Source organism: Oncorhynchus nerka, linkage group LG8, assembly GCF_034236695.1.
Source record: "Oncorhynchus nerka isolate Pitt River linkage group LG8, Oner_Uvic_2.0, whole genome shotgun sequence".
In the NCBI taxonomy this organism is placed as follows: Eukaryota; Metazoa; Chordata; class Actinopteri; order Salmoniformes; family Salmonidae; genus Oncorhynchus; species Oncorhynchus nerka.
The window spans coordinates 54,848,927-54,869,831 of NC_088403.1; the positions used below are offsets into that span (position 1 = coordinate 54,848,927).

Here is a 20,905-nt window from a genome sequence, read left to right on the forward strand (position 1 = left end):
TCATTGACTACAGTATAATGGAAACTAATATTGAAACCTGTCATTGACTACAGTATAATGGAAACTAGTATTGAAACCTGTCATTCACTACAGTATAATGGAAACTAGTATTGAAACCTGCCATTGACTACAGTATAATGGAAACTAGTATTGAAACCTGTCATTCACTACAGTATAATGGAAACTAGTATTGAAACCTGCCATTGACTACAGTATAATGGAAACTAGTATTGAAACCTGTCATTCACTACAGTATAATGGAAATTAGTATTGAAACCTGTCATTCACTACAGTATAATGGAAACTAGTATTGAAACCTGTCATTGACTACAGTATAATGGAAACTAGTATTGAAACCTGTCATTGACTACAGTATAATGGAAACTAGTATTGAAACCTGCCATTGACTACAGTATAATGGAAACTAGTATTGAAACCTGTCATTGACTACAGTATAATGGAAACTAGTATTGAAACCTGCCATTGACTACAGTATAATGGAAACTAGTATTGAAACCTGCCATTGACTACAGTATAATGGAAACTAGTATTGAAACCTGCCATTGACTACAGTATAATGGAAACTAGTATTGAAACCTGTCATTCACTACAGTATAATGGAAACTAGTATTGAAACCTGTCATTGACTACAGTATAATGGAAACTAGTATTGAAACTTGCCATTGACTACAGTATAATGGAAACTAGTATTGAAACCTGCCATTGGCTACAGTATACTGGCTCGTATCCATCAGTGCACACTGTTTTGTAGGCCCGGGGTGATACCGGTATCGCAATATTTTTTCCATGCCAAAAATTAAAACGCAAAGCAGACCAAACTCAGACCAAAAACCTCTTGTATGTAAAATATTGTGTGCTATAGCTTGGGAAATAAATACATGTGACTCTGGATGACAACATAATGAGACATTGTAAAAACCACCAATATTGATCTGTTTATTTACTGGATCTTCCCCCACTATTAGTACTACAACTATTTTCACATTGCTAAAACTAACATCAACAAACAAAAAACTATTAGAAATGAACAGTAAACATTGCACTAAAAAAGGTTAAAAAAAGATAAGCATTTCAAGTGTTATATTATCAGTGTTTTAGCAATGTGAAAATAGTTGTAGTACAAATAGAGGGGGAAGATACAGTAAATAAACAGATCAATATTGGTGGTATTTACAATGCCTCTCCCTCCCTCCCTTTCTCTCTCTCTTTCTTGTTTTTTTGATGATGTTAAATGTATTTCTTCTCACTTTAATGTATTGTTTATTTCACTTGGTTTGGCAAGGTAAACATATGTTTCCCATAAAGCCCCTTAGAAATGAATTGAGGGAGAGAAAAAGAGAGAAAGAAAGAGAGAGAGAGAGAGAGAGAGGGGGAGATAGAGAGGGGGAGAAAGAGAGAGAGAGAGAGAGAGAGAGAGAGAGAGGGAGAGAGAGAGAGAGAGAGAGAGAGAGAGAGAGAGAGAGAGAGAGAGAGAGAGAGAGAGAGAGAGAGAGAGAGAGAGAGAGAGAGAGAGAGAGAAAGAGAGAGAATTCAACATCCCAATTAGGATCTGGCTAAAAATACTTGAAACAGTTATAGAACCCTTTGATGTCTGGGTTCTGCTTACCAACCAATAATTCACAAAATGGGACAAACACCAAACTGCATGCAGAATTCTGCAAAAACATCCTCTGTATCTAACGTAAAACACCAAATAATGCATGCAGAGCAGAATTAGGATGATACCCAATGATCAAAATCCAGAAAAGAGACGTTAAATTCTACAACCACCTAAAATGAAGCAATTTCCAAACCTTCTATAACAAAGTCATCACTTACAGAGAGATTAACCTAGAGAAGAGTCCCCTCAGCAAGCTGGTCCTGGGGCTCTGTTCACAAACATACACCCCACAAAGCCCCAGGACAGAAACAAAATTAGACCCAAACAAATCATGAGAAAACAAAAAGATAATTACTTGACACATTGGAAAGAATTAACCAAAAAACCAAGTAAACTGGAATGCAGTTTGGCCCTAAACAGAGAGTACACAGTGGCAGAATACCTGACCACTGTGACTGACCCCAAATGAAGGAGAACTCTGACTATGCACAGACTCAGTGAGCATACTGAAAGGTTGCTGGATCGAATCCCCGTGCTGACAAGGTAAAAATCTGTCGTTCTGCCCCTGAGCAAGGCAGTTAACCCATTGTTCCCTGGGAGTCGAAGACGTGGATGTCGATTATGTCAGCCTCTTTGATTCAGAGGGGTTAGGTTAAATGCGGAAGACACATTTCAGTTGAATGCACTCAGTTGTACAACTGACTAGGTATCCCCCTTTCCCTTTCCCTTAGCCTTGTTATTGAGAGAGGCCTCAGTAGGCAGACCTGGCTCTCAAGAGAAGACAGGCTATGTGCACACTATGTGGAAACCGAGCTGCACTTCCTAACCTCCTGCCAAATATATGACCATATTAGAGACACATATTTTCCTCAGATTACACAGACCCACAAAGAATTTGAATACAAATCAGATTTGGATAAACTCCCAAATCTATTAGGTGAAATACCACAGTGTGCCATCACAGTAGCAAGATGTGTGACCTGTCATCACAAAAAAGGGTGAACCAGTGAAGCACAAACACCACTGTAAATACAAACTATATTTGTGTTGATTTATTTGCCCTTTTGCACATTGTTACAACACTGTACATAGCCATACTATAACATTTGAAATGTCTCTATTATTTTGAAACTTTTTTTAGTGTAATGCTTACTGTTAATTTCTAATTATTTATTTAACTTACGTTTATTATCTATTTCAATTGCTTTGGCAATGTAAACATGTTTCCCATGCCAATAAAGTCCATTGAATTGAATTGAGAGAGAAATAACATGCTGAGCTCACCCTTGCAGGCCAAGGCCCATATTGTGGTGTGGGTGGGGGAGGGTGTTCAATTGTCCACACATAAGCTGACCTACCGACAGGACTCCCATTGTCTTGGATAATTAGAATACACTGACTCCCCCCTGAATGTACTCTACAACTACCAATACATACCCATTTCAATACAATTGTTCCCCCTGCATTTTCATATAATTTGCATATCATTTAATTGTGCATTGAGAATAGTATCCACACACTGCCAAAGTATGCTGCTTTTGATAAAAAATGTAGGTGTCTTTTCCTCAGGTGAAGAGTAATATACTCCTGTTTGCACCACTTTGACTGCAAAAAGCCAGTCCCTGTCTGTTATTAAAAGCATTTAAATGCTTTAACATCTTGGCAGCCTGCCCAGTCCAAAGGCCTGTTGCCAAGGAAACAAATGACACCTGCTCTCTTGCTCTACTCCCTCCCCCAAGGCTCATATTTCAAATCTGTTTTTCCTGTAATCTCTGGTATACCTCATTGCCTTTCAGCTAAAAGCTTTTTGTTGTTGCATTGGAGCAAGAGAGCGAGAGAGAGGAAGTGAAAGAGAGGGAGTGGTTAAGAGAGGGGGGGAGGGAGAAAGAGGGGCCTCCTCCTAGTTGCTAGGGCAACTTGACATCACAGTGACGATTTCCTCCATTTAAAAGCTTTTAACCGGATCCCTCTCCTGCCCTAGGGCCCATTTTGAGTCCTCTTTCAGCTAAGCTCGGGGGAAGGGCACAGCACAGGCAGAGCGGTGTGTGACTGTTTGCAACCACATTCCACTGACATAATGCTAGACAGCAGAGAAGGGCTTCAAACTAAACCGTTTTTGGGGCCTATTTTTCTTTACAGAACCAAAACAGGAAGAGAGTGCTTTTTGAGAGGGCTTTCAAAATGGCTGCAGAGGAGAGTTTTAGTTACCTCATTCCGGGCCACAGCGAGAAGCACAGAAGGGCCCGAAACTGGACCGATGCAGAGATGAAGGGGCTTCTGTATGTATGGGAACAGAATGTCGCCGAGCTGAAGAAATGTAAGAGGAACGCCAAGATCTACGAGAAGATGGCCCAGAGGTTCTTTGAGCTCACCGGAGAACAACGCCACCGGGAGGAGATAAAGATGAAAATCACCAACATGTCTTTCCAGTACAGGCAAGTGTAAGAAATACCTTCTATTTATTTTGGGGGGTGGGGGTTGAAAAAGGTGGCAACATAAATCCATAAAAATCTTGTATTGTATGAATGCACTTTAATATCCAGAAAGAACTGAAGTAGGCTACGTTGGAATGTAACTCCACAGGTGTCAGAGCATCCTGCATAACTAGAACTCAATACAGGCTGCTATGATACTTAGAAACCCAGACTTCTTATGTCACCTACTTAACCCAAACCAATATATACCATCCTTAACTCCTTATTTGACAGGAAAATGAAGTGCACAACCAATGGGAGCGGTGGGACACCCGACTGGCCGTACTACAAAGCAATAGAGAAGCTCCTCACCAAGACTGACGACAATGGGACTATGAACTCGTTTGAGCTCCAGTCTCCTGGCCCCTCCACCTCCACAGAGGCCTCGATGTCCCATGCAGAGGGCCTCCCCACGGGCTTCCTTCCGGAGTACACAGGCTCCTCGGACGAGATGGAGATGAGGAAGGACCTGATTGGATGGGAGAGCTCTGGCAGCCTGCACTCTGGACTTCCCTGTCCCGAGTAAGGCCATGTTTACATATTGGGCTTCAAATGAGGAAACAGAGAGAGAGAAAGAAAAAGAGGACACCTCCTGAGAGAGAGAGAGAGAGAGAGAGAGAGAGAGAGAGAGAGAGAGAGAGGGGGTATCAAGCTGAGGTATTGAGCTAAACTGCCTAATTTCACATTATTTTGTAGTGAAACCGCTTTACCAAGTTTGATCGAAAATGGCCCTACATACAGAACTCTTGAATGCTTGTATTACTCTCTCTATAAATGATGTCATTACCATTGCTTTAACTAACAAAACCCCTTTCTGTCCAGTTCCCACCCGGCGCCGGCCAAGAGGAAGAAAGTGCACCAGCACCTGTCTCTGAAGCGGCGGAAGCTGAAGGTGATGGAGGCCATGCTGCAGGAGCAGCGGAAGGTGAGCCGGGCGGTGGAGGAGACATGCCGCGAGGTGCGCCGCGTCATGCACCAGCAGAACTTCCTCCAGGTGCAGAGCCTGCAGCTCCAGGAGCGCATGATGAACCTGCTGGAGAAGATGATCCAGCCACTGACGACCCCCACGCCAGCCTGGGGTGCTGCTGCCCAGCCTGGGGTCAAAGAGCCAGGCCAGGGATGAAGGGTCCAGAGTGAGGGGTCAAGGAGGGTAGTGGTGGTGGTAAGGACTCCCTAAAAACACACCACTTCGATGCAAGTGACTTTTCGTAGCAGGTTAGGTGAGCATTTCTGCTGACCCTAAAACCTAACCCTTTCCCTAACCTTAACCTAATTATCCTAACCTGCTACATTAATTATCCTAACCTGCTGCGTAAGTTCTCCTAACCTGCTACGAAAAGACATAGCTGTATCGAAATTGCGTCCCGGTGGTGCTCACTATATGGCTATGCTAGAAAATAAATGCCATATGCTACATGACTATGTGTTATATGCTACATGGCTATGTTTTATATGCTACATGGCTATGTGTTATATGCTACATGGCTATGTGTTATATGCTACATGGCTATGTGTTATATGCTATAATATGGCTATGCTTCACCTGGTGTATGGCACTTTTTAACAACTGATTGAGAGTAAATAATGTCAATCTCACCCTAACCTTACCCCTGACCTGAATGCTCAATGGCAGAGAGAGGAAAAAGCAACTTGCTCATCAGTGCTGAGGCCGGTTTTGTCCTTTCTAGCATGGCTATCTAGTGGTTGCTGTGAGAGAGTGAGAGGTCAGGCGTGAGGGTTCAGAGGTGTATGGCTGAGGCTGCTTTAAGACAAGTTCCACCATTCATTGATCGTTTTGAGCGATATCTACAAGCTAGGAAAATACTGTGCTTATTCACATTAACAAAAGACAACGTTTGTCCACAAATTCTATATTTTAATGACAAAAGGCATGGGCATTTGGTGTTGTATCACTTATTTTTTAATGTGTGTCCTGCTATGGTGTATGCATCTTCCAACTAGCATAGCCTACTTGTTTGAAATGTATGACTGAAATAAAAACATATGTTCTGTTGTCATTTTTTGTCTCTTTCAACTATTCCTGATACAATCTTGTCTCCCTTTCATCCTAAATATTGTCATAATGTAGCCGACATAAAGTCAGCATTCACACTGTGTGTACTGTAATGTAATATGATCTCCAAACAATAACACATCATATTAAATGATAACATACAGTACCAGTCAAAAGTCTGCACACACCTGCTCATTCAAGGGTTTTTCTTTATTTTTCCTATTTCCTACCAAAAAAATATATTTTAGATTTTAGATTCTTCCAAGTAGCCACCCTTTGCCTTGATAAAGTCAGAGCATCTGCTGTCTTAGCCACTGCCTGTCACCAAGGGTGTACCCCAAGGCTCGATCCTAGGCCCCACACTTTTCTCAATTTACATAAACAGCATAGCTCAGCTGGCCCCTCCCCGGATTTTATGTTAAACGCTCTACGAAAAAGCTTTCTTAGTGTCCAACAAGCTTTCTCTGCCCTTAACCTTGTTCTGAACACCTCCAAAACAATGCCCCTTTCCCCACAGGTGTGATTACTACCTCTGAGGGTTTAGAGCTTGAGGTAGTCACCTCATACAATTGCTTGGGAGTATGGCTAGTCGATACACTGTCCTTCTCTCAGCACAAAGCTGTAGGCTAAAGTTAAAATCTAGACTTGGTTTCCTCTATTGTAATCGCTGCTCTTTAACCCCAGCCGCCAAACTAACCCTGATTCAGATGATCATCCTACCCATGCTAGATTACGGAGACGTAATTTATAGATTGGCAGGTAAGGGTGCTCTTGAGTGGCTAGATATTCTTTACCATTCTGCCATTAGATTTGCAATCAATGCTCTTACAGGGCACATTACTGCACTCTATATATACTCTTCTGTAAACTGGTCAGCTCTGTATACCCGTCGCAAGACCCGCTGGTTGATGCTTATTTATAACACACTCTTAGGCCTCACTCCCCCCTATCTGAGATATCTACGGTAGCCCTCATCCTCCACATACAACACCCGGTCTGACAGTAACATTCTGGAGGTGTGTTGAGTCATTGTCCTGATGAAAAATAAATGACAGTCCCACTAAATGTAAACCAGATGGGATGGCGTATCGCTGCAGAATGCTGTGGTAGCCATGCTGGTTAAGTATGCCTTGAAATCTAAATAAATCACAAACAGTGTCACCAGTAAAGCACCCCCACACCATCACATCTCCTTCTCCATGCTTCCCGGTGGGAACCACACATGCAGAGATTTTAATTTTAATTTGATTTAATCTTTATTTAACTAGGCAAGTCAGCTAAGAACAAATTCTTATTTACAATGACGGCAAAGGCCTCCTGCGGGGACAAAACACATCACGACAAGAGAGACACCACAACACTACATAAAGAGAGACCTAAGGTCAACAACATAGCATGGCAGCAACACATGAAAACACAGCATGGTAGCAACCATGATCATCCGTTCACCTACTCTGCGTCTCACAAAGACATGGCTGTTGGAACCAAAAGTCGTAAATTTGGAGTAGATGTTGACATGTGTCTGTTACTTGAACTCTGTGAAGCATTTATTTGGGCTGCAATTTCTGAGGCTGGTAACTTTAATGAACTTATCCTCTGCAGTAGAGATAACTCAGGGTCTTCCTTTGCTGTGGCGGTGTCACAGCCTACTAGGAGTGGTGGGTTGGAATCAGGCGCAGAGAGCAGGGTTCAGTAAATCTTGATTTATTCTCCAGCCAAAAAAAAAAACGGTCACGCCAACATACAGGGCGCATAAAACAGACCAGCCCAAACACAGGACCAAACAGTCCGGAGAATACAAACATGAAAACCACAACCAACAGAGTAACAAAAAACAATCCCGCACAAAACAAAGGCGGGTCAAACTACTACATATAGGGAAGCTAATTAAACCAAAATACACACAGGTGAAACTAATAAGACAAAACCAACAGACAAACGAAAAAGGGATCGGTAGCGGTTAGTAGGACGGTGACGACGACCACCGAACAGGCAGGGGAGCCAACTTCGGCGGAAGTCGTGACAGGCGGTCCTCATGAGAGCCAGTTTCATCATAGCGCTTGATGGTTTTTGCGACTGAAAAATTGACTGACCGGGTTGACTGACATTCATGTTTTAAAGTAATGATGGACTGTCGTTTCTCTTTGCTTATTTGAGCGGTTCTTGCCATAATATGGACTTGGTCTTTTACCAAATAGGACTATCTTCTGTATACCACCACTACCTTGTCACAACTGATTGGCTCAAATGCATTAAGAAGTAAATACATTTCACAAATTAACTTTTAACAAGGCACACCTGTTAATTGAAATGCATTCCAAGTGACTACCCCGTGAAGTAGGCTTGAGAGAATGCAAAGAGTGTGCAAAGCTGTCATCAAGTCAAAGGGTAGCTACTTTGAAGAATCTCCGATATAAAATATATTTAGATTTTTTGACACTTTTTTGGTTACTACATGATTCAATGTGTTATTTCATAGTTTTGATGTCTTCACTATTAGTGTCTATCACTATTCTACAACGTAGAAAATAGTAAAAATAAAGAAAAACCTTGTAATAAGAAGGTGTGTCTAAACTTTTGACGGGTACTGTATAATGTGTAACAAAACATATTACAGATGTAGGATCTTAATTTGATCATCCTGAGAACTTATTTGCGATGCAGGACATTGTAACGATTTTCCTCGTCATCTGAGGAAGAGTAGTCAAGATCGGACCAATGCGCAGCGTGGTATGTGTCCATGTTAATATTTAATAAATCAACTGAACACTGAATAACAAAACAACAAAGAGAGTGAATGAAGCAGTCCTGTAAGGTGCAAATACACAAAACAGAAAACAACTACCCACAAAACAAGTGGGAAAAACAGGCTACCTAAGTATGGTTCTCAATCAGAGACAACGATTGACAGCTGCCTCTGATTGAGAACCATACCAGGCCAAACACATAGACAACCAAAACTAGAACAACACATAGAATGCCCACCCCAACTCACGCCCTGACCAATTTAAACAAGAAACATAACAAAGGAACTAAAGTCAGGACATGACAGACATGTTTAACTTGTAGTGTATTTGAGGTTTTAAAAGGCTTCTGAATTTCCACTTTCAAATGGCAGACTTGATTTTCCCTTATGAAAAATGTATCAACCCTTAAAATAAAAGTGCATGAAATATAATCCACACCATTCACATTTTCTGTTGCTGCTGGATTATTTTCCTGCTGTAGCAAACTGGCTCAAATTAAGATCCTACATCTACACTACTGTTCAAAAGTTCGGGGTCACGTAGAAATGTCTTTGTTTTCCATGAAAACATGCATGAAATTAGTTGCAAAATGAATAGGAAATATAGTCAAGACGTTGACAAGGTAATACATAATTATTTTTAATTGAAATAATAATTGTGTCCTTTAAACTTTGCTTTCGTCAAAGAATCCTCCATTTGCAGCAATTACAGCCTTGCAGACCTTTGGCATTCTATTTGTCAATTTGTTAAAGTAATCAGAAGAGATTTCACCCCATGCTTCCTGAAGCACCTCCTACAAGTTGGATTGGCTTGATTGGCACTTCTTACATAGCATACCGTCAAGTTGCTCCCACAACAGCTCAATAGGGTTGAGATCCAGTGACTGTGCTGGCCACTCCATTATAGACAGAATACCAGCTGACTGCTTCTTCCCTAAATAGTTCTTGCATAGTTTGGAGCTGTGTTTTGGGTCATTGTCCTGTTGTAGGAGGAAATTGGCTCCAATTAAGCGCTGTCCTCAGGGAATGGCACGGCGTTGCAAAATGGAATGATAGCCTTCCTTCTTCCAGATCCCTTTTACCCTGTTCAAATCTCCCACTTTACCACCACCAAAGCACCCCCAAACCATCACATTACCTTCACCATGCTTGACAGATGGCGTCAAGCACTCCTTCAGCATCTTTTCATTTTGTATGTGTCTCACGATTGTTCTTCTTTGTGATCCGAACACCTCAAACTTAGATTAGTCTGTCCATAACACTTTTGTCCCAATCTTCCTCTGTCCAGTGTCTGTGTTATTTTGCCAATCTTAATCTTTTCTTTTTATTGGCCAGTCTGAGATATGAATTTTTCTTTGCAACTCTGCCTAGAAGGCCAGAATCCCGGAGTCACCTCTTCACTGTTTTTTGCGGGTACTATTTAACCAAGCTGCCAGTTGAGGACTTGTCTGTTTCTCAAACTAGACAATCTAGTGTACATGTCCTCTCTATTCTGGTTATATCCAGTTTGCTCTGTTCTGTGAAGGGAGTAGTACACAGCATTGTACGAGATCTGCAGGTTTTTGGTAATTTCTCGCATGGAATAGCCTTCATTTCTCAGAACAAGAATAGACTGACGAGTTTCAAAAGAAAGACCTTTGTTTCTGGCCATTTTGAGCCTGTAATCGAACCCACAAATGCTGATGCTCCAGATACTAGTCTAAGAAGGCCAGTTTTATTGATTCTTTAATCAGCACCACAGTTTTCAACTGTGCTAACATAATTACAAAATGGTTTACTAATGATCAATTAGCCTTCTAAAATGATAAACTTGGATTAGCTAACACAACGTGCCATTGGAACACACGAGTGATGGTTGCTGATATTGGGCCTCTGTACGCCTATGTAGATATTCCATTAATTATCAGCCGTTTCCAGCTACAATAGTCATTTACAACACTAACAATGTCTACACTGTATTTCTGATCAATTTATGTTATTTTAATGGACAAAAAATTTGCTTTTCTCTCAAAAACAAGGACATTTCTAAGTGACCCCAAACTTTTCAACGGTAGTGTATCTGTATGTGATATATCTGAAATGGCAGCTAGTGCCTTGACTGAAAAAGTCCTCATTCAGAGGGAAGGGAAATACAATATATGTTGTTAAAACTATTTTTTGGATCACATTGAGCGATTGAAAGTGCAAGACATCCTAATTAGACAAATCTAGGAAATGGTTAGTGTTGTGGATAATTTGAGATGACAGTTCCATTAACTCACTTAAAACTGCATTGTTTTGAAGTGCTCTCTTATGTGAAACCATGGGATTAAATAGAAGGGAGTTGAATGTAGTTTCGCCACATATAGGCTTTGCATTTTACATTTGTGAAAACAGCTAAATAATATACAGAAAAATATGCAAAAAATATCAATAGCCTGCTTATTTGATTCTATCACTTCACTATCTTACAAGGCCCAAGGTTTTTGTCCAGGGTTTTAGTAGGCCTAAACATGCATAAAACTTCTCGGCTTTCACTGTTTCCATTGACTGACTCACTGTGTCTATATGACTGTGGTGTGCAAAAGGACCATGTGACTCACTCCTATTGCGACCTTGCAGCATTTTGACCATAATTCACAGTTTTTTTCTTGTTGTTTTTCTTTCCTGGCAGGATGCAACAAATGATCACCTCTTGAGAGGTGTAATTCATCCTGTCATGTTAATTAGCTTGTTATATATACATTATTAATTTTGTGGTGGTTGCATTTAATAGCCATTTAGGCTACATCTGCATAGTTATTTGTCATGCTTAGTAAAGTGTATATTAGCGCATGTTGGTAATAAATATGTGTTTGAAATGTGACCTAAACAACATCAACAATGTTTTTATTTAGGCTATCCATTTCAGATGATCAGAACCAATAGGATCACCGCAAATATTTGAATATTGAGCTCTCAGACAGGGGGATTGGCGTAAGAAATCACGTGCTCTGAAAACGATGTCATGGTTACTATGAAAGACGCTTTGTAATTCCCCAACAATGAATGGAGGCGGGTGGAGTTTGTCATCCGTGGTATATGGAATACCATAATACCGGAGGGAAACTTTGGAAAATATAAATTATGTTACGGAAACTACGCACGTGTGGATTTCTAACTAGTTTGGACTGTTGGGAGTATGCAACCTTTAAACTGACTTCATGAAGCTTTTAAACGGTAATTTCAGTCTCAGCACTGGCAACATTATATCTAGACGTCGAGAGTTTTCGAGACTACTTTACATTTAATACTAGGAAATATTTTAGCAAGGCTATATTTTGTTTTGTTGTATTTCGATGGACAATGCCGAACTAGTCTGCTGTTTTGTAAACATTTAACTAAGAGCGGTAGAGAAACGATGTCAAACGAAACCAAATCAAGGCGCTCGAGCATGTTTCTTTAACTAACGTCTCGCTTGAATGCTCGTGCATTGATTGAACGGTTCTCGAGAAGGGGGCCAGCTGGCGCTGTCTACTCTTTGGCAAGGAGATGGTTCATTTGCACGCTGACATGGAACGAGGCTAAATGGTCTCTTCAACCCACACTTGTCTGCTTAAACTATAACAACTCATGTATATATTTTCGTATTTTTTTTTGGAGATTGTTATAGTGTGCAGCATTATTGCTGCAGAATGAAATCTTACAGTATTTTCTTTACAGTGAATGTTTCTAAAATAAAGGGGAAATATATTTTATGGCTTTTGTGCATAATACATTGTATCACACCATTATTATTTAGTTTATACATTGTATAACAAACAATATGTTGTGTACCATAATGATATCACATGATAAGTGTTACAGTTTCAGTTTGTTAAAAATAATGTTACAGTAGGCCTATGCCTAATCATTATTTGATACACTGTATCTCACTCAGCTTAAATCTCTCTCTCTTGTCTACTTTTAGTGTTTACACTTCAGTGTTGGCACTAAAAAGATACCACTCCAGAGTGTCATTCGGTTCCAACGCTCTGCATCTGAAAAAAACGGCCACATTCAGGATGAGGATGCCGGGACAGGCTGAAGGGGTGCGGAGGCGTCTGGATTTGATCTCTCCTCGTGAAGTCAGACGGGTTGAGGTTGTTCGAGGACGTGTAGGATACGGGTTTACCTTATCGGGACAAGGCCCGTGCCTCTTGAGTGGAATATTGGAGGGCAGCCCTGCAGACCATGTGGGACTGAAGCAGGGGGATCGTATAGTGAGCGTCAACGGAACTGATGTGGCAAAGGCATCCCATGAGGCTGTGGTGCAGTTGATTGGCACCTGTAAAGGCCCTTTACGGTTGGTGGTGCTTGTCGGGAGTGGGCCCTTGGTGGACCTATCCTCCAGCGACGAGGAGTTAAGGATTTCTAGAACAGAGGGAAAGGAGCTTTTTCAGAAGGGGGGAGTTTTTCGCACTGTTCCAGCCCACTCTGGCAACTTGTCCTCTAACTCCGTAAATGCCACCCCAGCTAATCCACGACCTGTGTCAGAACCTGACATGTCCCCCTGGATCCAGCCTTCGAACTCCAAAACTCAGCCTGTCTTCCTGTCTGCGGAGGAAACCGCCCGAGTGGCAGACAGCGACTCTGTTTTCAACGAGCAGGAGGATGATGTGAATCGAGACTGGAGTATTCTGAACACAGCCATGGTGGTGGGCTACCTGGGCTCTACTGAACTGATCTTGGCCTTGTCCAGACACGGCTCAGAGGACGACTGCCTACAGGTGATCCGCGGGTGTATCAGACATATGGGCACAGAGCAGGAGACCCACACGCTGGTGATGATGAAGATCATGTTCGACTGCGTCCGCCTCTGTGATGACACAGGAGCCGTCCTGGCCGCCTTCCCTGCCGAGAACCTTGTCCTGGGCGTGGTGTGTTCCGAGGACAGGCGCTTCTTTTGTCTGGTCACCACTGCACACATCTCTGGCGGCCACGTTGGCCAGAACGGTCCCCTGAGTACCTCATGCCACGTCTTCTTCATCGACCCTGAGCTGTGCCACCACAGTGACCACCTGGGCATCACAGGGCGCTTCGGCTTCGACTGCACCCCCGACCCAGACACCCAGGGCTGCCTGGAGTTCCCCCTCACTCCCCCCTCCGTTCTCCAGTTTGTATCTGTCTTATACTGTGAAATGGGGGAGGCAGTGGAGAGGCTTAGAACCAGGCTGGACAGAGACTTAGCCCACCACCTCCACACGCAACAGAATCGCAGCAGCACCAGTAAGAATGGCAGCGCCAGCAGCAACGGAGACAGTGGGATCGGAAACACCTCCCCCCCTGAGGAAAGAGCGGACAGGGATTTCCCCATCGCCCGCGGAAACGACCCTGGGGGCCAGCTCCCCAGCTGTCCATGGGAGGATTACCCCAGGCTGAAGGAGACCTCACCCAAATAGTAGCTCATCAAAATGGCTGGCTAAAACTAAACGGCCATCCTAATCCAGGCAGCACAAATTCCCTTTCCGAATCTCTACCTGGCCCGGCGTCATTAACCGGCCTATGCGGTGGTCCTCCTCCCAGGTTGGAGTTTCAGTTCAAGCCCCCGCCACCACCGTACCCTCTGGCTAAGAACCAGAACCTAACAGGAGGAGGCTCCTTCAGAAGCAGTCAGCGCTGGTTCTCTATGAGTGTTAAGCAGAGGTGGCCTAAGGGCCGAGGTGGAGAGCCCGAGTCCCAGGCAACACCGGCCACTAACAGCTGGTCAGGACCAGCCACGGTGGGTAGCACCAACGCTCTGCCACCCCCCATGAGCCAGATCCCACCAGACAGGTACCTGGCAGCAGAGACCATGATGCTGCTGCCCCAGAGGGAGGAGTGGGCCAAACGACTCTGGAGAGTAGAATCTGGAGAGCTGCTGAATGGAAATCCCAGGAAAGATGCCAATACCAAGGTGAGATAAGAAGAGGGAATGCTGTTGTGTTGCATGATGTGTCAATGCTTGTATGTGTTTACTGAATGTATTTATCCTTTATCTAACTAGGCAAGTCAGTTAAGAACAAATTATTATGTACAACAACAGCCCACCCCAGCCAAACCCTAACAACACTGGGCCAATTATGCACCACACTACGGGACTCTCAATAACAGCCAGTTGTCATACAGCCTGGAATTAAACCAGGGTCTGTAGTGACTCTTCTAACACTGAGGTGGGGTGTCTTAGACCACTGCACCACCCAGGAGCCCAGAGTAAAATTTTCCAGGGTGTAACCCTAACCCAAAGTTAAGATAGCTCCTATATTTGCTTTGTGCAACGCAACAAAAATACATGTGCATGCTCCCTTCTGTTTAGCATCTGGTTTTGTGTTTCTGTTTGCTTTATGTTCAACTACATTCTACAGGAAGTGATAAAACAGTTGCAGGAGTTGAGTTGCCAGGCACTGAGAGGTTGGACAGACCATTCACTCTGACACAACAGCAATTTCACTGCTGTGAATTGAGCTTGAAAAAGCCACCTGTTAGTGTATACCTCAATGATGTCATTGTCATAAATCCACATCCAAAGAAAGTTCAGTTCCAAACAGCCTTTTCTGTTCTTCTCCTCATTGTCCACAAGATGTCCCTGTTTCACTATTTAACTGTGATGGGAGTGAGTTTCCCCATGGAAGAAGTACTTAAATGGCTACTTACAGGTAACTGCAAAAATAATGGAAACACTTGAGTAAATGTGGGATACAAAGTTTATTGAAAGCAGGTGCTACCACACAGGTGTGGTTCCTGAGTTAATTAAGAAATGAACATTACATCATGCTTAGAGTCATGTATAAATATGTTGGGCAGGCCATTATCACAGTAAATAAAATTATATTCGTCACATTCTTCGTTAACAACAGGTGTAGACTAACATTGAAATGCTTACTTACGGGCCCTTTCCAGCAATGCAGGTGAAAGAAAATAGCAAAGTAATAATAAATACACAATGAGTAACGATAACTTGGCTACACAGGAGGTTGGTGGCACCTTAATTGGGGAAGACGGGCTCGTGGTAATGGCTGGAGCGGAATTAGTGTAATGGTATCAAATACATCAAACACATGCTTTCCATGTGTTTAATGCCATTCCATGTGCTCCGTTCCAGCCATTATTATGAGCAGTCCTCCCCTCAGCAGCCTCCACTGCTTGGCTATATATATGGGGTACCAGTACCAAGTTGATGTGCAGGGGTATGAGGTAATTGAGGTAGATAGAGTGCCTTCATAAAGTATTCATACCTCTTGACTTATTCCACATTTAGTTGTGTTACAGACTTTGTTTCTCACCCATTTACACACAATACCCCATAATGACAAAGTGAAAACATGTTTTTAGATTATTTTTTTTAGCAAATTTATTGAAAATGAAATACAGAAATATCTTGTTTTCATAAGTATTCACACCTGAGTCAATACTTTGTAGAAGCATCTTTGGCAGTGATTACCGCTGTCTTTCTGGGTAAGTCTATAAGAGCTTTCCACACCTGGATTGTGCAACATTTGCCCATCATTCTTTTTGAAAGTCTCCAAGCTCTGTCAAGGTCTGTCTATGGCAAGATCATTTTCAGGTCTTGCCATAGATTTTCAAGCAGATTTAAGTCCAAACTTTAATTCGGCCATTCAGGAACAAGCATTTCGCTATACCCGCAATAACATCTGCTAAATATGTGTTTGTGACCAATACAATTTGATTTGATTGATGTTGTCTTCTTGGTAAGCAACTCTAGTGTAGATTTTGCCTTGTGTTTTAGGTTATTGTCCTGCTGAAAGGTGAATTCATCTCCCAGTGTGATGGAAAGCAGATTGAACCAGGTTTTCCTCTAGGATTTTGCCTGTGCTTAGCTCCATTCTGTTTCATTTTTTATCCTGGAAGAACTTCCCAGTCCTTAACGATTACAAACATACCCATAACATGATGCAGCCATCACTATGCTTGAGTGGAGAGAGTGGTAATCAGTAATGTGTTTTATTGGATTTGCCCCACTTTGTATTCAGGACAATAAGTGGCTTAATTGCTTTGCCACATTTTTTGCAGTATTACTTTAGTGCCTTGTTGCAAACAGGATGCATGTTTTGGAATATTTTTATTCTGTGCAGGCTTCCTTCTTCTCATTCTGTCAGTTAGGTTAGTATTGTGTAGTAACTACGATGTTGTTGATCCATACACAGTTTTCTTGTCCCTCTCCTTGTTCGAGCGGCGCTCGGCGGTTGACGTCACCGGCCTAGCCATCGCCGATCCACTTTTCATTATCCATTTGTTTTGTCTTTATTTTCTACACACCTGGTTTCAATTCCCCCATTACACGTTCATTATTTAACCCTCTGGTTTCCCCCGTGTTTGTGTGTGTGCTTGTTTTATTGTTCAGGCTGTTACTGACGACTGGTATTTTGTTGCTTTGTTATTACGCCCGTTTATTTCGTGGTGCCGGTATTTTCCCGCACCATAGTATTGTGTTTATACTGGTGTTATCTTGTATTAAACACCTTGTCCACACATCTCAGCTCTCTTGTGCCTGACACCTTTCACCAGTTACCCACAGCCTTGACATTTCTTCTATCACAGCTATTCAACTCTGTAACTGTTTTAAAGTCACCATTGGCCTCACAATGTAATTCCTAAACAGTTTCCTTCCTCTCTGGCAACTGAGTTAGGAAGCACACCTGTGGCTTTGTAGTGACTGGGTGTATGGATACACTGCCCAATATATAATTAATAACTTCACAATGCTCAAAGGGTTATTCAATGTCTGCTTTTTTCTTCTTCTTACCCATCTACCATTAGGTGCTTTTCTTTGTGAGGCATTGGCAAACCTCCCAGGTCTTTGTGGTTGAATCTGTGTTTGAAATTCACTGCTTGACTGATAATTGTATGTGTGGGGTACAGAGATGGACACTATTATTGCAAAATTTTGCACAATGTTGTTTAGGCTTGCCATAACAAAGGGATTGAATTCTTATTGACTCAAGACATTTCAGCTTTTCATTTTTAAAATTAATTTGTAAAACAAAAATTGAGAAACATAATTACACTTTGATATTATATGGGGTATTGTGTGACCCCAAAAAATCTCTGTTGAATTAATTTTAAATTCAGGCTATAACACAACAAAATGTGGAAAAAGTCAAATGGTATAAATACTTCCTTAAGGCACTGTATGTACATACAGTATAACTAGGAATGAAGTGACTAGGCAACAGGATGGATAATAAACAGTAGCAGCAGCGTATGTCAAAAAAAGTTTGCGCAAAAAGTGTCAATGCAGACAGTCCGGGTACCTATTTGGCTAACTATTTAACTAACTATTTTGCAGTCTTATTGCTGGGGGGTAGAAGCTGTTCAATGTCCTGTTGGTTCCAGATTTGGTGCATCGGTACTGCTTGCCATTCGTTAGCAGAGAGGACCGTCTATGACTAGGGTGGCTGGAGTCTTTGACAATTTTTAGGGCCTTCCTCTGACACCGCCTGGTATAGAGGTCCTGGATGGCAGAGAGCTCGGCCCCAGTGATGTACTGGGCCGTACGCACTACCCTCTGTAGCGCCTTGCGGTCGGATGCCAAGCAGTTGCCATAACAAGCGGTGATGCAGCCAATCAAGATCCTCCCAATGGTGCAACTGTAAAACTTTTTGGGGATCTGAGTGCCCATGCCAAATCTTTTCAAAGCCTCCTGGGGGGGAAAGGTGTTGCCATGCCCTCTTTATGACTGTGTTGGTGTGTGTGGACCATGATAGATCCTTAGTGATGTGGACACAGAGCAATTTGAAGCTCTCGACCTGCTCCACTACAGCCCCGTCAATGTGAATGACGGCATTCAGCCCTCCGTTTCCTGTAATCCACGATCAGCTCCTTTGTCTTGCTGATTTTTGCCTACCATGAGGTGACAATCCCCCATCAACATGGCATGAGTGGTCACTGAATGGTTTGATAAGTATGAAAACGATGTAAACCATATACAATGGTTTGATAAGCATGAAAATGATGTAAACCATATACAATGGCTATCTTAGTCACCATATCTCAACCCAATTGAACACTTATGGGAGATTCTGGGCCGGTGCCTGAGAGTGTTTTCCACCACCATCAACAGAACACCAAAAGTATGGAATTTCTTTTGGAAGCAACTAGTGATGCGGGGTTTGACTCATAACCCGCAGTCCCCGCGGTTATATGTGCAGGTTGGGCGGGTTAAGGGTCATGGAATATTGTGAATAAAGAGATGCATTAAAATCCATAAATGGGTAGAATAAAGAGAAAACAATACATTAAATTAATAAATTATTGTGCAATTTATGTTATTATTCTTTTTATCTGACGTTAGTGTGTAGCCTAAGCTTTAGGGCCTGACTAGCGTGCAAAATACATAATATTTGTCAAATATTTTTTTTACTTGTTAAGTTAATGTCGATCTACTGAGACAAAAAGAACAATGTCGCTGTTTAATTCAATAAGAGAAAAGCTTTGAAATAGAGAGTTGAAAATAAATAGAAGGGAGGGCCAGAACAGTAGTCTAATGCTTGGGAAAGATTTGGTGAAAGAGGATGATAGCAGTGTTATGTGTGATGATTGTGAGGCACTATAGAAATTCGACAGTCGCAAGATGGGGACTTCAAAATGTCACATCAAGGGAACTGTACTGTTCAGGTGGGTTAAATGGAATTCTAGCCTATCTGAACTCTGGACACTGACTGTCTATAACCTCTCACATAGCTTAAGATAGTGTTAACCCCTGCCGAATTAAGCATTGCTTGCAGTGACTCGGGAACAGAAGTGTAGAAATATTATTTATTTTCACATCATGACAGAATTACAGACGGTCCCTAACGGCACGTTCAAAGTGTTGTCTTTATCAGCATCATAAAAGCTGATTGTATTTCAACCACATAAAATATGCATTCAAGCCAAACTGAAATCTTATCAAAAACATGTTGGGTCATTTTAACAGCTTCTAATTTTCCTCAAAACCGGTCAAACTGATGTCATTTGGAAATTTTGCACAAAATGTTTCGTTAGTGCATGTTCTCTGCGGTCCCTAAAAGTCTTTGCTGCTTGAGAGATGCTGAGATGAAAGCGAAAACAAACTTTACCGATGTCGACTAGATTTAAGCATTCATTCTATTGTTTTATGACATTCTGGTGAGCAAGGGTTTGTTTAGTCTTCTAGGGCAACAAGTATTGACAGAAGAGAAGCTGCATGTATCTAATTACTAACAAACAGCCTACCAAAATGTCAGAAATTATAAACAGAAACCTGGGCCTGTCAAAAAAATCGTTCTGCTATCCATTTTCTATTTGCGGGCTAGGGTTAGGTGTCGTCCTCACAGTTTCACAAGGCCGGTTGCGGATGGGTTATTAGCAGTTGCGGGCTGGTGAACAAACAGCTGACCCACGCATCACAAGGCCCAACGCCCTATTAAGACACTTTATGATGGTGTTTCCTTTATTTTGGCAGTTACCTGTATACTGTATACTCTATGTTTCCTGTTGACACAGAAGTAAAGGTGCATTCTAAACTTTTGGAAAAATCCTCAAAACATATTAAAGTACTTTGAAAAGCCAATACAGAAAGTTAACCTTTTATAATATGTTTCTCCTGTGGCTACACTATTGCATGCATGAGTACAGTAGATAAAGATGGATTTGTTCCATGGAATATCAGGCATTTGGCAAAACAGAATCTTTGCACAAATTGAGAGAATCCTCCTCTACCATCTGATGCATTTTTATTTCCGCTCTTCTTTCTGGTACAGAGAGCAGATTACCCGAGTCAGATGATAGGGGAAAATATTACGCTGTTTATCGTTGTGTTTGTCTCTCGCTGTTTATCCAAGCAAAAGTTATTATCCTGTGTGCATACACCGGATGAATAATGTGTCTGTCTGAAATGTCCTCTGTTCTGAAAATAAGTTTTGCACAGGAAGCTAAGGCAAATTACAGGATAGAGCCCATGTGATACCATGGTAATTACCGGCAGTTTTTTATTCCAGCTCAGACATTAGGCTGGGCTTTCACCCATCATTATAATAGCAGGGCTGCTGGCGAAATGTGTGTCTCATGCTTCTTCCGTGTAGCAGTGAAACGGT

General features: G+C 42.0%; 2 protein-coding genes across 4 annotated transcripts in view; both read left to right on the forward strand.

The window, feature by feature from the left end:
• The first annotated feature begins 3,471 nt into the window (after positions 1 to 3,471).
• Positions 3,472 to 6,113, forward strand: LOC115133779 (myb/SANT-like DNA-binding domain-containing protein 1). Of its 3 annotated transcripts, XM_029667265.2 has the most exons (4): positions 3,472 to 3,662; positions 3,761 to 4,062; positions 4,330 to 4,617; positions 4,918 to 6,113. In XM_029667265.2, the coding sequence occupies exons 2-4, from the start codon at positions 3,803 to 3,805 to the stop codon at positions 5,216 to 5,218; spliced, it is 849 nt and encodes a 282-aa protein (XP_029523125.1). In that variant the 5' UTR covers positions 3,472 to 3,662; positions 3,761 to 3,802; the 3' UTR covers positions 5,219 to 6,113. The 3 variants fall into 3 exon arrangements, with proteins under 3 accessions (XP_029523125.1, XP_029523124.1, XP_029523126.1); XM_029667264.2 differs by having other exon boundaries at positions 3,472 to 4,062; XM_029667266.2 differs by having other exon boundaries at positions 3,473 to 4,056.
• Positions 6,114 to 11,878: 5,765 nt separating this feature from the next.
• LOC115133596 (regulator of G-protein signaling 12-like) overlaps positions 11,879 to 20,905 on the forward strand; it is a 72,572-nt gene continuing 63,545 nt past the window's right edge. The window contains 3 exon segments of the mRNA XM_065021922.1: positions 11,879 to 12,053; positions 12,784 to 14,225; positions 14,228 to 14,748. Coding sequence (XP_064877994.1) covers positions 12,878 to 14,225; positions 14,228 to 14,748 — 1,869 coding nt within the window. The 5' untranslated portion in view covers positions 11,879 to 12,053; positions 12,784 to 12,877.